General features: G+C 47.0%; 1 protein-coding gene across 1 annotated transcript in view; it reads right to left on the bottom strand.

Moving 5' to 3' along the window:
- Positions 1-904: 904 nt before the first annotated feature.
- Positions 905-12,980, bottom strand: part of NDUFA10 (NADH:ubiquinone oxidoreductase subunit A10) — a 29,707-nt gene continuing 17,631 nt past the window's right edge. Inside the window, exons 9-10 of the mRNA XM_058809530.1 lie at positions 11,313-11,421; positions 905-1,313 (exon numbers count right to left, since the gene is read on the bottom strand). Of these exons, the coding sequence (XP_058665513.1) occupies positions 1,245-1,313; positions 11,313-11,421 (178 nt within the window). The 3' untranslated portion in view covers positions 905-1,244. The remainder of the gene's footprint in view (positions 1,314-11,312; positions 11,422-12,980) is intronic.

The following is a 12,980-nucleotide window of genomic DNA, read 5'->3' on the forward strand; positions in this document are numbered from 1 at the left end:
CTGCCACTGGGCTGCACACACTGCCAAGTGAATTCCAGCACCCGGAGAAGTCAGCAACACCAGGATGGAGGACACGTGTACCAACAGAGCTGCACTCTCCAGAGGAATCCCCAAAGCACAGCAGGTGCTCCTTTCATCCCCTCAGAGCTGGGAGATGGTGCTCTGGGCAGGTGGAGGAGGCTCACACTGCTCAGGATCTCACTGCACTGCCTGGGAGCCCTGAAGGATTCAGGCATCCCTTCCCAGAGGACAGATGGATGAGACATGAAGCGCAGAAGCAAAGCACTACAGGATCAGCAGAAAGAGCCCCAGTTGTGTCCCACTGCTCCTGCAGCAGCCCCCAGGCTCTCATTAAGGGACTCTCCAGATTGCTTTTGATACAGGAACGGGCACAAGCAGGACTTGGCTGCTTCACTCCAAGGCTCTGCCCTAAATTCTGGAATGCCTGGCAGCCCTTTTCCTCAGTGACTGAAGCAGTGAGCCCCGTGCTGGAAATGCAAAATTAACTGCAGCCTAAATCTGGACAGTGGTGCTTGAACCAATGCCAAGGCACCTCATTTCTGTGACTAGTACTAAGTGAATAATTTCTTCTAGAAAAACCCTTCCAACTTGGACTTTGAGGGACTTGCAAAAATAATAATTACACTCGTCTTTTATACCCAACAAACATTTCACTCTATAGTGGAATCAAAGCAAGAAGCTGCAAGTACAACTGCTGGAAATTATTTTGACTATTTTTTAGAATTTTAAGCAGAGATTTTTGCTGTTTTGACTGAGATAACTTATTTCTATGTCTCAATGAACTTTTTATGCTTTGCTGAGGTCCAGTCAGTGCCTCTCAGAACACACTGTTGCTTCTAATGAACCTCACAGAACACCACACGTGACAGAATAAGAAATGAAGTTTGTGAGAGCCAGGAGGGTACAGGTTTAATTTCTCTTGAATCAGCAGAACAACACCAATCCTGGATAATAATGTGCCACAGCCTTGAGGAAGAGACAATTCAGCTCTGATGTTGAGCCTGCCCCAGCTCACTTGGCCACCCCCACACTGACTATCACACATCCCTGAGGAACTCAGGGAAAAACAAACCAGAATAAGGTGATTTTCCTTCTGGGAGTCTGCTCCCTTCTACTGGGGATGGGAAACGATTTAAGCAGTGTTTCCTCGGTGCTCTGAACGTGGCTCCTCTTCCCTCAGGTCCTGTGGTCCATCCTGGCCAGGGCTCCAGCAGGACAGGATTTCATTTCAGCCAGATCCACTTGTCCCCAATGTCCGCGTTGTAGCCTGGCCCGTACTTGCGCCCGGGGAGCTGAAGAAAGCAGAAAGCTCAGTCACAACTCTGCCCACTCCCCTCTAACATTCTAAAGTGGGATCTACACAACATGAAATACTCTTTTGACATTGTAACGATCAAACTTACAGAAAAATCAGGCTCTCAGAAAAGGCTGAGCCATGCACCTGAAGGAGGGACTGCAAAAACCACTATACAAAAGCCATAATAGATGTATGAAAATGAGGCCAATGAGTTTTGCACCACATTCCACCTGGATTCATCCAGCCCCTCCCAGCCTGAGTGAGATGGCTCCCCAAACTGTATCATGGAGGAGAAGAACTGAATGTCATTCCAAAATAGGCACACACATTATTAAGTATATGAAATACTTCATGCATGAGATACTGAGTTAATTACCACGTTAAATTAAACTGTTCAAATGAAACTGCAGATTTAGCCTTCAAGAGCTGAACTTATCTTCATTAAAGCAAAAACAGTATCTGCCTGCCTTCATCAGCAAAGTCAGGAACCACTTTTTGATGGAAAAACCCAAAGATTTTTGAAGCCTTTATCCAAATTTCAAGGACCCTGGGACCTAAGCAGCAGTCTGTGAGTCTCAGTGCTGAAGCAGCGCCCTTTGGAAGGTACTGGCCATGACCTGGAATGCCAGAGATGGTGAGATACTGGTTCCAAAAGCAGAATCCACCTCCAGAACATCCATTCCTACCTCCAGGAGCCAAAAAGAAATGGAACAGAACACCTCAGAGCTCCAATACTGGACCCAGGAAGCAAAGCACCAGAAAAACCCAATGAGTTTGGTGAGAAAGGCTGAAGGCAGCAAAGATGCTGTAATCAAACCCTTCCTTTAAAAATAAGCTATCTGCTGGCAGCCTCTCCAAGTAATTAAGCACAGATCATCTGCTCTGTCTCCAAACAAACACTGGTTTCACACAAGACCCCAGACTTGTCCTGAGGATTTTTGCTTTCCAAAAAACATGTAAGAGGATCCTATCGGGGAGAGCTGCCCCTGCAGAGAGAAGCAAGATGCACTCTTGATAAAATCTGTACTCAGGCCACAAAAATGAACTGTTTAATAAAAGATGAAGCCTGTTGTTTTGAGGAAGGGGAACTGTGTTTATACTCACTTGAATGTCAAAAAACAAGACACTTCTTTCCCTAAAAATCAAGCTGACAGAAGACCTGACCCCCTCCACAAGACACTCCCCACCCTGCCTTGTCACAAACCATTTGTGAGCAGTTTTTCTGAGCTTTTTCAATTAATGCCTTGTCTAAACATCTGCAGAAAGCACACAGGCCTGTTGAGAGTTCCCCCCACTGAGCAAAGAGGAGATGGGAGATGAAAATAAATTATTACTACCTCTGCCCCATGGATTTCCAGCAGTGAGCCAGGGAGGACATGAGACCTCCTGTGACACAAAAACAGCTCTCCCTGGTCCTTTCCAGGCAGCACATAATTGGCCCTTTGATACTTGAAGAGATTCCCAGATAAGTAGATTATTAAAGCAACAGGAGATCTCTGGGAAAATACAGCAGTTTACAGTTTTGTTTCTGGGTACGTCTGCCCTCTTTAAAAAGCTACAATATTCAACCCCAACAGAACTCAAATTCATTGTCCAAAACAAATTCCCTGTGTGCCTTTGGTTAAAGACATGCAAGACATCAAAGCAAGTGTTGTAAGTATTCATCCATAACTAGCTAAGCTTTCAAAATAGCCAAAAAGAAGGAAAAAAAAAAAAAAAAGAAGAAGAAAAAAAAGGGAAGAGGGAAGTAAACAACTCCCATATTACCTAGGAAGCAGAAGGATGGGAATTGATGACACAGGCCACTGCTCTTCAAAGCCCACATTTTCCAGCTGTGACTGCAGTAAAGGCTGGAACAGGGAAGGATTCTGCAGAGAGGAGTTATAGGAGCAGCAGGGAAGGTGTGGGGATGCAGGACAAGGAGGAAGATGTGCTGGCTCTGGGTAGGCTGGTGCTCCAAAGTGCCCCCAGCTGAAATTGCCAGGCTGCCCTTGGCCAGCACAAGGGCAGGGATGGAAATCAGGCAGTTTGGGTTTGTCCAGGCTGGGCAGCCTGGCTGCAAGAGATGATGGAAAGGAGACAGGAAAAAGCTCTGTGGGACTTGCCAGCAGCTGAGACAACAGAGAGGGACTGAATATTCCCCTTCTCTTGCAGTACAAGTTCCCTGCAAGTGTCCCAGGCCAGGCTGGAGGTGGAAGGTGTCAGCAGAAGGGCTGAGATCCTTTAAGGTCCCTTCCCAACCCAACCCATTCCACAATTTTCTGATCACACAGGTCTCACCAGTCAGCCCCAAGAGCTCCCCCACATCCCTGCAGCAGGAGGCAAGGCTGAGCTCCTGCCAGGTCACCAAGGAACAGATTTTTCCACTCCATGGAAACTGAGTGAGAATGAAGCCTTGGCCTGCTGCATTACACTCCACAGAGCCCAAAAGTTGGCAGTGAGGATTATTTCCAGAGGGATGGAATAAAATCCACCACACAAGAGCGCACAAAACTCCTGAAATGAGCTGAACCCAAAGGCAGAGCCAGCTCAAAGGCATCAAACTGCTCAGCTTTAAAAGAGCATGAGGAAAAGGGATGAAAACAAGACCCTCTCATCAGTTAAATTAAGAACCTGCCACAGAAGTGCCTGTCAAAACCATAAACATGATGAAAAGCCCTATAAAGCAGCAGAGGCTGGGGAAGAGCAGCTGGAGCTGCTTCCTCCAGACCATTCCACAGCAGGCACGTGCAGGTAGAGCTCTGGAGGGCTCTACCCACCTGGAAAGGCTGTTGAGGAGGAGCCTGCCTTGTTTCGCAGCCTTTGGGGAACCAACAGAATTGCCATTATTGCCTGCTATTCCTGCACTGCTCTGTGCTGGTGGCTGGGCTCCACAGCTCCAGGAGCTCTATAAATAGCCTGCTTGGAGCAGCACTGATCAAAGAGCTCTTAAAAGCAGAGTCATTGCTCTGGGAGCTGGGCTCATTCATCAATATCCCCAGGCTGCTTAGAACAGCCACAACAACAGCCCCTGCCATCCCTGCTGGGAGCACATTCCTGCTTCCTACAGGAGAAATCCTCCCTTCCAAAGGCTGACAGTGCTGTGGGCACACAGCTAAAACCTGAGAGAATCTGAGAGCATGGAGATGCAGGTATTGGCTGGATTCTGCGAGGGTTTTGGTTCCCGACTGCTCCTTATTATTCCTCCTTTGGTTCCCCTCTGCAGTCAGGGGGGGTCAAGTCTCTCTTCCCAAGGGACAAGAGGAAACAGCCTCAAAATGCATCAGGGGACATTGAAATCAGGTATTAGGGAAAGAATTCTTCGTGGAAAGGGCTGTGAGCCTTGGCACAGGCTGCCCAGGAGTCCCCATCCCCGGAGGGATTCAAAAGCCATGTGGATGTGGCACCTGGGGACATGGGCTGCTGGTGGCATTGGCACTGCTGGGTTTAAGTTGGACTCAATGATCTTCTCCAACACCACTGATCCTGTGCTCCAGAGCAGCAGTTAAAGCAAGGAAGGGAACAATTTCCCCTCCAAAACACACCTGAGGTGTGCATGGCTTGGCTCCCAAAGGCCTGGCTCAGGTGTTTGTTACAGCCTCACTCCTGCCATCCCTTACTCAAATAAAGCCCTCAATGCTGTTAACATCCACCACAGCCCCAAAAATCAAGAGCACCCAAAAGTTTTGCTGAATTGAGGCTAAAACAATTCAGTTTGCTGGAACTGTTCAATGACTTCTGTTCTGCCCTTCATTCATTCACTAAAAAAACAGACAATAAAAATCCTTTGGAAAGAGAAGTGCCCATAAGAGGATCAGTTATCCACTAGAGAGTGCAGGGAAAAGCCAAGGAACTAATCCAAGCCACACAGCACAGTTAAACACCTCAAACTGACTCTACTTCACAGTGTGAGATCCATGGAGATGCTACCCCTCTATTAAATTATATTCCAATTAATTTTAATTTAATAGAGATCTGCCCTGGGGATCACATGCCTCCACAGGTATGGGATTAAGAGGGGTTTGGGGAGGGGGATGTTCTCCCACATAAAAAAGCGTTTCCTTTCACAGGGACAGACTATCAAGTTGAAAATGGATTATTTTAATGCCAGTGAGATTTGACTGTCTTTCTGATTCACAGAGACACCCCTAAAATAAAACAGACACAACCATCAAACCCAAGATTTGTTACAAGGTCTGTCAGGCTCCTCCCCTACTGTTTCTGGGATAGATATCCCTGCCAACTGTCCATAATACTTTTCAGGGCAGGCAGGGTAGAAAAAGCTGCCTGTTCCTAAAGAGGGGATGCTCTCACACTCTCCCCATACGGACAGCATTGGTGAGAGCAGAGGACAAGTGGGAAGGTGGGAAGAGGAGCAGATCCAGGTATCCTTGAGCAACAGCTCTGTCATTCCCAGGTTTTTGTTATTCCTTTGGTCTTAGTGATACCTAGCTAGGCAACATTTTGGTACTTTAGAAAGGGCCAAAAATATTTCTGCAGAGATAAAACAGGAAAAAAAAACAACCCTTAAATGAATCCTCTTCTAATTTATTGTGTGTCTGTTTTCATTCCTTCCTGGATTCAAGAGCAGATAGGGCTGGGCATTACAGCTGCCAAATACCTCCTTTGAAACAGAATTAGGAAAGGAGATCTTGGTCCTAAAAAGAGTGAAAGCTTCATCAAGCCAAGAAAAAAATGGCAGGAGAGAGAAAACAGAAGGTTCTATCAAAGGCAGCAGCTATGGCAACAATGGCAAACATGGAGAATGAGAGATATCCTAAGCTCCCTGCTCCTGCAAAGGCCGGAGTTGATCCTGTTGCTGATCCAGACTCTGGCTTTCTGAAAGCTCAAGCATTCCTTTTGTAGCTGCTTCAGGAGATTTTTATGTGCAGAGGTCCCTCAGCAGAGATGGGGAGCCAAGGGCCCTGTGCTTGCCAGGGGCCACTCTCAGCCCCACAGCTGCCAGGAAGGGCCAGAGCAGCTCTGGGGCCCCTCAAGCCTGGAGAGCCTTCCCTCAACACCCTCCCTGTGGGGCTGGCTGGGATTTCCACTGCAAACACAAGCTCTTCCAGCATTCCCAGTGCTGGCTTGTGGCACAGAGCTGACTCATGCTGCAGCCTCACCTTCCACCACTCAAAGCTACTGCCCTGCAGCCCCTCCAGCCTGCAGGCATGGCAGACATGGGAGGATTTTGCCCCCTAAGGCTGCAGCCTTATGGAAAGGAACGATGAAAAGCCTGGTGAAAAGAGTGTGGGATTCCCCTCTCTCCTGCTTGCTGCTACCCAGGACTGCAGGGCCCTGCCAGCCACACACGCAGGAGGGAGGAGGATGAGGAGCAGGACACAAAGAGGAAGCAAGGCAAGGCAGCTGAGCTGTGCAGCTGCTGTGGAAGGAGCTGGACTGCACCTCCCAGCAGCAGCCAGGACTTTGATATCTGCTTGAGTTCTCCTTGCCTCATGCTCAGCATCCCTATATCCCAAAAGCAGCCTTCCACCAAGGAAAACAGGGAGGGAATTAAAATGAGAGCCTTGTCTTACCTTTCCATGGCACAGCACAAGGAGGAACCACCTCACACTGCCAGAGGGCAGGGATGGATGGGATATTGGGAAGAAATCCTCCCCTGTGAGGGTGGGCAGGCTCTGGCACAGGGTGCCCAGAGCAGCTGTGGCTGCCCCTGTGTGACGGTGTTCACAGGGGTCTTATGTTGAGGGAAGAGATGTAGATCTGACTCCATGTTTCAGAAGGCTGATTTATTATTTTATGATATATATTACATTAAAACTATACTAAAAGAATAGAAGAAAAGGTTTCATCTCAGAAGGCCAGCTAAGCTAAGAACAGAATCGGAAAGAATGATAACAAAGGCAGCTGTCCCAGCTCTCTGTCCCAGCCAGCTCACTGTGATTGGCCATTAATTACAAACATCCAACATGGGCCAATCACAGATGCACCTGTTGCATTCCACAGCAGCAGATAACCATTGTTTACATTTTGTTCCTGAGCCTCTCAGCTTCTCAGGAGGAAAAATCCTAAGGAAAGGATTTTCATGAAAAGATGTCTGCGACACCCCTGGATCCCTGTCCAAGGCCAGGCTGGACACTGGGCTTGGGATAGTGGAAGCAGGAGCAGCCTGGGATAGTGGAAGGTGTCCCTGCCCATGGCAGGGGGTGGGAATGAGATGAGTTTTAAGGTCCCTTTCAACTCCAAAGCATTCTGTGATTCTTTGATTCTGCAAATTCCAGCAAACAGCTGCACTTTTATGTACACAGAAAAGCACACGCACGTCAGAGCCGCCGTTCTCCCCACTCCAGGAGATGCAGCAGGAGTGTGAAGTACATCAGCACATTATTTAAGTACACTGATTCCATTAAACAGAGCCATTTGTTTTCATCTCCACTGCAAACACATCTGCCTAAGTGCTCCAGCTCTCCAGCTCCACAGGGCGCACACACGGAGCTTGGAGCATTATCCCTGGGGAGTGTGTGCACTTGGAAGAAAGGCACAGAGATACAGCAGTTGTTAAAGGGAAAAAAAAAAAAAAAGGGTAGTCAAGCCTTTACTAGTCTGACAGTTCCTAAAATAATGCTGCTTCCCTGAAGAATGAACGTGCTTATCTCTGATCTACAGAACCTCACTGATAGGTTGCTTTTCCCTTGCCAGAAGAGCATCCTTAGAAGTTTCTGAATGCCTGAGCAGAGCTGCTGGACCCTGCCTGAGGACTTCATGGTATAAGAAGGCTGCAGAAAGCCACCTTCTCACACATGAAAAGAGCCCTTACAGAAGAAATTTAGAGGATATACATTAAAAACAAAAAGTGAGTTTTGAGTATTTGGAGCTGTATGTGGCCATCTCATTATTCTGTGGAAAAGCACACATACTAAAATCTTGAACTCTGAAGAGTGTTCCTTCGTCCTCCTCCTTCCTCGTTGCTTCTAATGAATATTTTGAACAAAACCCAGCTTCTACCTGGAATTTGTAACTCCCTGAAAACCACCATTATTAGGCAGCATGAATTGTGTGCATGGAGCTCTGAAAAGCACAGCAGTTTGCTGCCTATTGGAGAGATCAAGGATTTAGGAGTAGTTACAGGGGGGAAAATTCCCTATGCAAATCATTGTATTTATGTGGTAAACATCATTACACCAACTTTAAAAGCAGGCATTTCCCACAAGGAAAAGTTAAACTTCTGTAATTATCCCATAATTAAGCCTTTGCTTACAAGTCAGCCTAAACTTTTACTTACAAGTGAGCCTAAACCCTTTATTTTCAAGTTCTAAAGCAGCACAGCTGGGAACCATTCCTGCACAGCCATGGGCAAGGCAGGGGCCAGTGATTCCCTCTTTACAGACCAAACAATCTCCCAGCCGAAATCTGTGAGTCTGGAAGCTCATCTGCTCTCTGTGCCTGTGCTGCTTGGCCTCTTGCTCCATCACCTCTGCCTGAGAAAAAAAATTCAGGCCTTCATTTGCTAAACAAAGTTGGAAGGTAAAAAGAAAAAAAAAAAAAAAACAAAAAAAAACCCCAGATCTTCAAAGTTTCAGCACAAAGAATGCAATCCTCAGAACATAAAACAGCAGGTGGGGCTGGCTTTGTGCTTCCCATTCCAGTAGCTGATGGAAAACAGGAAAACTCAGCATCTTTTGCATTGTGCACCATCCCTGTATACCCCCCACAGCACTGAAGGAGTATTCAAGCATTTAGGAGAGAGAAAATGAGTATTAAAGTAGTCTAAATTTAACAGAATACTTCCTGAAACAAGCAACTCCTCCTGATTCCAAAGGACATTATCACTTTCCACAGCACTTTCCTGAATCAGGGCCTACAAACAAGGCTGCAGAAGGGAGATTATATTTTGGAAATGGTGGTTTTTTTGCTCAGCTTCAGCTGTCAACTAACTGGCATGGAGCAGAGCCATCCAAGAGCACAGCTTTCCTTCCCAGGTACCCAGATTCCCAACTCCCAAGCATCCCTTTGCTACATCTGCAAGGCAAGTCAAAAAAATTTCTCCTGGCAGCCAGCTAGTGGATGAGCCAGGACATTCTCAGTTTCCTGCCAGCACAAAGAGCATGTGCTGCTGTAGAGGCAGAGGAAAAAAGCCTCTCAGAAGTCTCACCCCAGGCTCTCAGCACACAGCACCGAGGTCACATCTAGCTGTGTGTCAGGCAGCCTCAGTAATTCCCAGCTCCACTGCAAAGGGACATGTCAGCCCCAAAAAAGCCCTCTCATCTCAGGGAAGAAAGGCACAGGCAGTGCAGATGGATGCTGTGAGCTAGAGACGAGTCATGCAGCAGATCCTGCTCAAATCTGTGTGCACAGCACAGGCAGCTCCTGGAGGGCAGGGCTCCAACAATCCTGAGCTTGAAGTTTTGGATTTAAGAATGTGACAGCAAGGAGGAGGAAATTCTGAGAGCAATTTCTCAGCTGGACCAGGGAGTTTTCAAATCCATTAGATAACCTCAGATGTTTTCTGCTACTTTAACCTTTAGCTTTAGCCCCTTTTACAAGCTGGAAAGGTCACATCTCAAATGAGGCAGAACAGTGTGAGCCCAGGATCCACTACACAGCCAGCCAAGGAGAAACAAATTACTGGAATATTCTGTCCATTCCAGAAGAAAACATTGGTGCATCAGTTTCCAAACAAGTCCATAAATCTGTAGCTTACATTTTCATCTCAGTAAGAGACTGTATGCTACCAGGAAAAGAAAAATGATAGGGTTTGGATGATGCAAACCATGGCTTCTAACAATTTATATTGTATACTCCTCCCTTTGTCTTCAGGACTGCTTGGAAAATAATAAGAACAGAGGCTCACCTGTAACTCTGGCCACTCAGCATTAATTACCATCAGCTCCACAACTTCTCCAAGGAGCTTCTCCAATACCTGGGCCTTAGGCAAGGGACAGGACCCCATGGCAGGGGAGCACTGAGCAGCACGAGGGCAGAGCTCCAGGGGGATTGGAAGCCGCTGTCTCCAGAAGCAGCAAGGCAGGAGCTAATTAAAACCCTGTGTGGGAGCCTGCATGAGGTGTATGAGAGCACTGGGCACAACAGGCTTTGGATGTGTGCCCACGTGCAGAAACACTCTATTTAAAGCAACAGCACTTTGGGGAAGCGAGGCAGCATTCATTCCTCCTCTGAAAAAACACCCCCTCCCTCAGCATTCGATAAGGACTCGCCATGGGTTCCCAATTTTCTTGTTTGACTTAAGGGACTCTTTCAGATTTCAGAGGTCACAGACTTATCAGGGCACAAGAAACAGAAACAAATGAAAACCATTTATCCTTTAGTCCACATCTAAAGATGAAAAAACCCAAAAACCAAAAAAATCAGCTTGGTGAAACAAACCATTTGCTTCATTATTCCCCTGGCGGGGGGAAGCCAGACTTCAAAAAAGGAGGGGATTTGGGCAAAATGCACAAGTTCCCAGGAGCAGTGGGCAGGAAGGTGGCAGGCAGGGTGTCCCTAGCAGTGAGGAGCCCCCTGGCTGCTACCAACCTCTAGACAACAGATAATGCAATGGTTGCTGGACATAATTATTTTATCATTTATTAGGAACTAATATTTAAATCCCATTTAACGCATTCATTTTTTTTTATCTTGACATTTTTATTTTTTTATTAAATAATTAAACCATACATCCCCACATTATCCAAACCATTTATCATCAATACACTTCCAATTAACCTCCCTCTATATTTCCTAGTGTCAAAACCAATAACCAACCGCCATCATCACTCCATAACCACCCCTAAACAAACAGAGAATTAACCCCAGAACTGATCCCCCCCCAAAAAAAACCAAACAAAAACACAAACCATGATCATAAATCATCAATCAATCATCCACCAAATTTTGTGTGCATGTAGCTTATAAAAAGCATGACACTGCTGTCCCCAGCAGCGAGGACCCCTGGGCCATGTCCCCTGCAATGAGGAGCCCCCCGGCCACGTCCCCAGCAGTGAGGAGCCCCCAGCAGTGTCCCCAGCTGTCCCCAGGTGTCCCCAGCAGCACTCACCGCCCGGTACTCGTAGTAGATCCTGTCGAACTCGGTGCCGCCGATGGTGATCTCGGGGATGAAGCGCGGGATGGACACGGCATCCATCACTGCAGCCTTGTCCTGCACGCTGAGGGCAACAGGAGCACTCAGGTCACACCCTGCCCCACCAACAGCCAAGTGCTGCACCCACCCCATCACTGGAAATATTCCAGGCCAAGCTATATGGAGCAACCTGGTCCAGTGGAAGGTGTCCCTGCCCACGGCAAGGGGTGGACGGGCAGGGCTTTAAGGACCCTGGCAACCCAAACAATTCTAGGATTCATTATCATCATCTATGACTAAAGAGCTACTTTTGTGTTAAATACAGCTTCCAAAGATTTGGGCTGTTTTCCAAACATGTACTGCCCCTCATCCTTGCCTCCAGTTTGCTCCTGCTCCAACTTCCTGCTTCTCCATTTCCCCTCCTTGGAGATGCTCCATCATTCCTGGGACCGTTCTCCATGAATCCCCTCTGGCTTTTTTTTCTTTCTATGAAAGCACTGTAAAAACCAGTGGTTTTACTGAATGCCACACACTACCCTGCTAAATTCCCATCCTAAATGGAGCAGCACTGAGACAGTGAGAGGGTCTGGAAGGAGGCAGCATCCTGCCTTGGAACACCTGGAGGAAGCCGCAGCAGCTCCAGTGATGGATCTCAGAACCCACCACTTTGCACAGCACCAGCACTTCAGATATCCCAAATTTAAAATGCCTGAGAAACTGCTAGAAAGCCTCCTGCTGCCTGTGGTTATCCACAGGCCGACAGTGCCACCTGCACGTGGCTGGCAAAAACACATCCCAATCCAGTCAGCACTGGCCAAACCCTACATCCAACACCAGAAACCCTGCAAATTGGGTTGCTTTCACTGAATTACATTGCTCAGCAAATGCTGACATGTACATCAAGCACATTCCCTGAGCAAAGCAAAGTTCATCATCTTTGAGCAATTATTCTTACCCCCCAAATCATAAATTTTGGGACCTTTCCTCCCAGCAGTGAAGAGTTCCAGCAAGTGAATTGGTTTGCTAACATACCATGATATTCCCTCTGCAAACTATCCCAGTACAGATAGACTTGTAAGGAAATAAAATAACCCAGTGGAAGTTCAGATGGGAGAAGGTGAGGATTAATGCCCTCTCCCAAGATCAGGATCAACACCAAAGATGCTTCCTATTAACTACAACAATATTTAACTTCTACAACATTAAATGTGTATTTCACATGCTGAGAGGCACAAAAGAAATAAGGTTTGGTGGTCATCCACTCTGCACTGAATCCACTCCTTCCCACATCTCAGCCAAGTGGCCACTTAGAAAGGACAATTCCCAGGTACAATTAATTTAGTTAAGGGCCAAATGACAAACTTGCTGCTCCCAAAATTTCTTTGCACAAGAAAATAATGAAAGCTACTGATGGCTTCTCTGTGTTCTCTGCACCTTCAGAAATAATTTGGAATACTAAGCAAAAGCACACCCAAAGACACCTGCCACAACAATGTCTAACCACAAAACCACAGCCGCTTGCCAGGACTAATTCCCTGCTCAGCAGGAAGCACTTACAGACAGTTTTTATGTTTCTTTCTTTTTTTTCTGTCCCTCAGCAGAAAATTATCACTATTTGTTCTTTTCTGACCCTTTACCAGACTT

Source organism: Ammospiza caudacuta, chromosome 8, assembly GCF_027887145.1.
Source record: "Ammospiza caudacuta isolate bAmmCau1 chromosome 8, bAmmCau1.pri, whole genome shotgun sequence".
Taxonomy (NCBI): Eukaryota; Metazoa; Chordata; class Aves; order Passeriformes; family Passerellidae; genus Ammospiza; species Ammospiza caudacuta.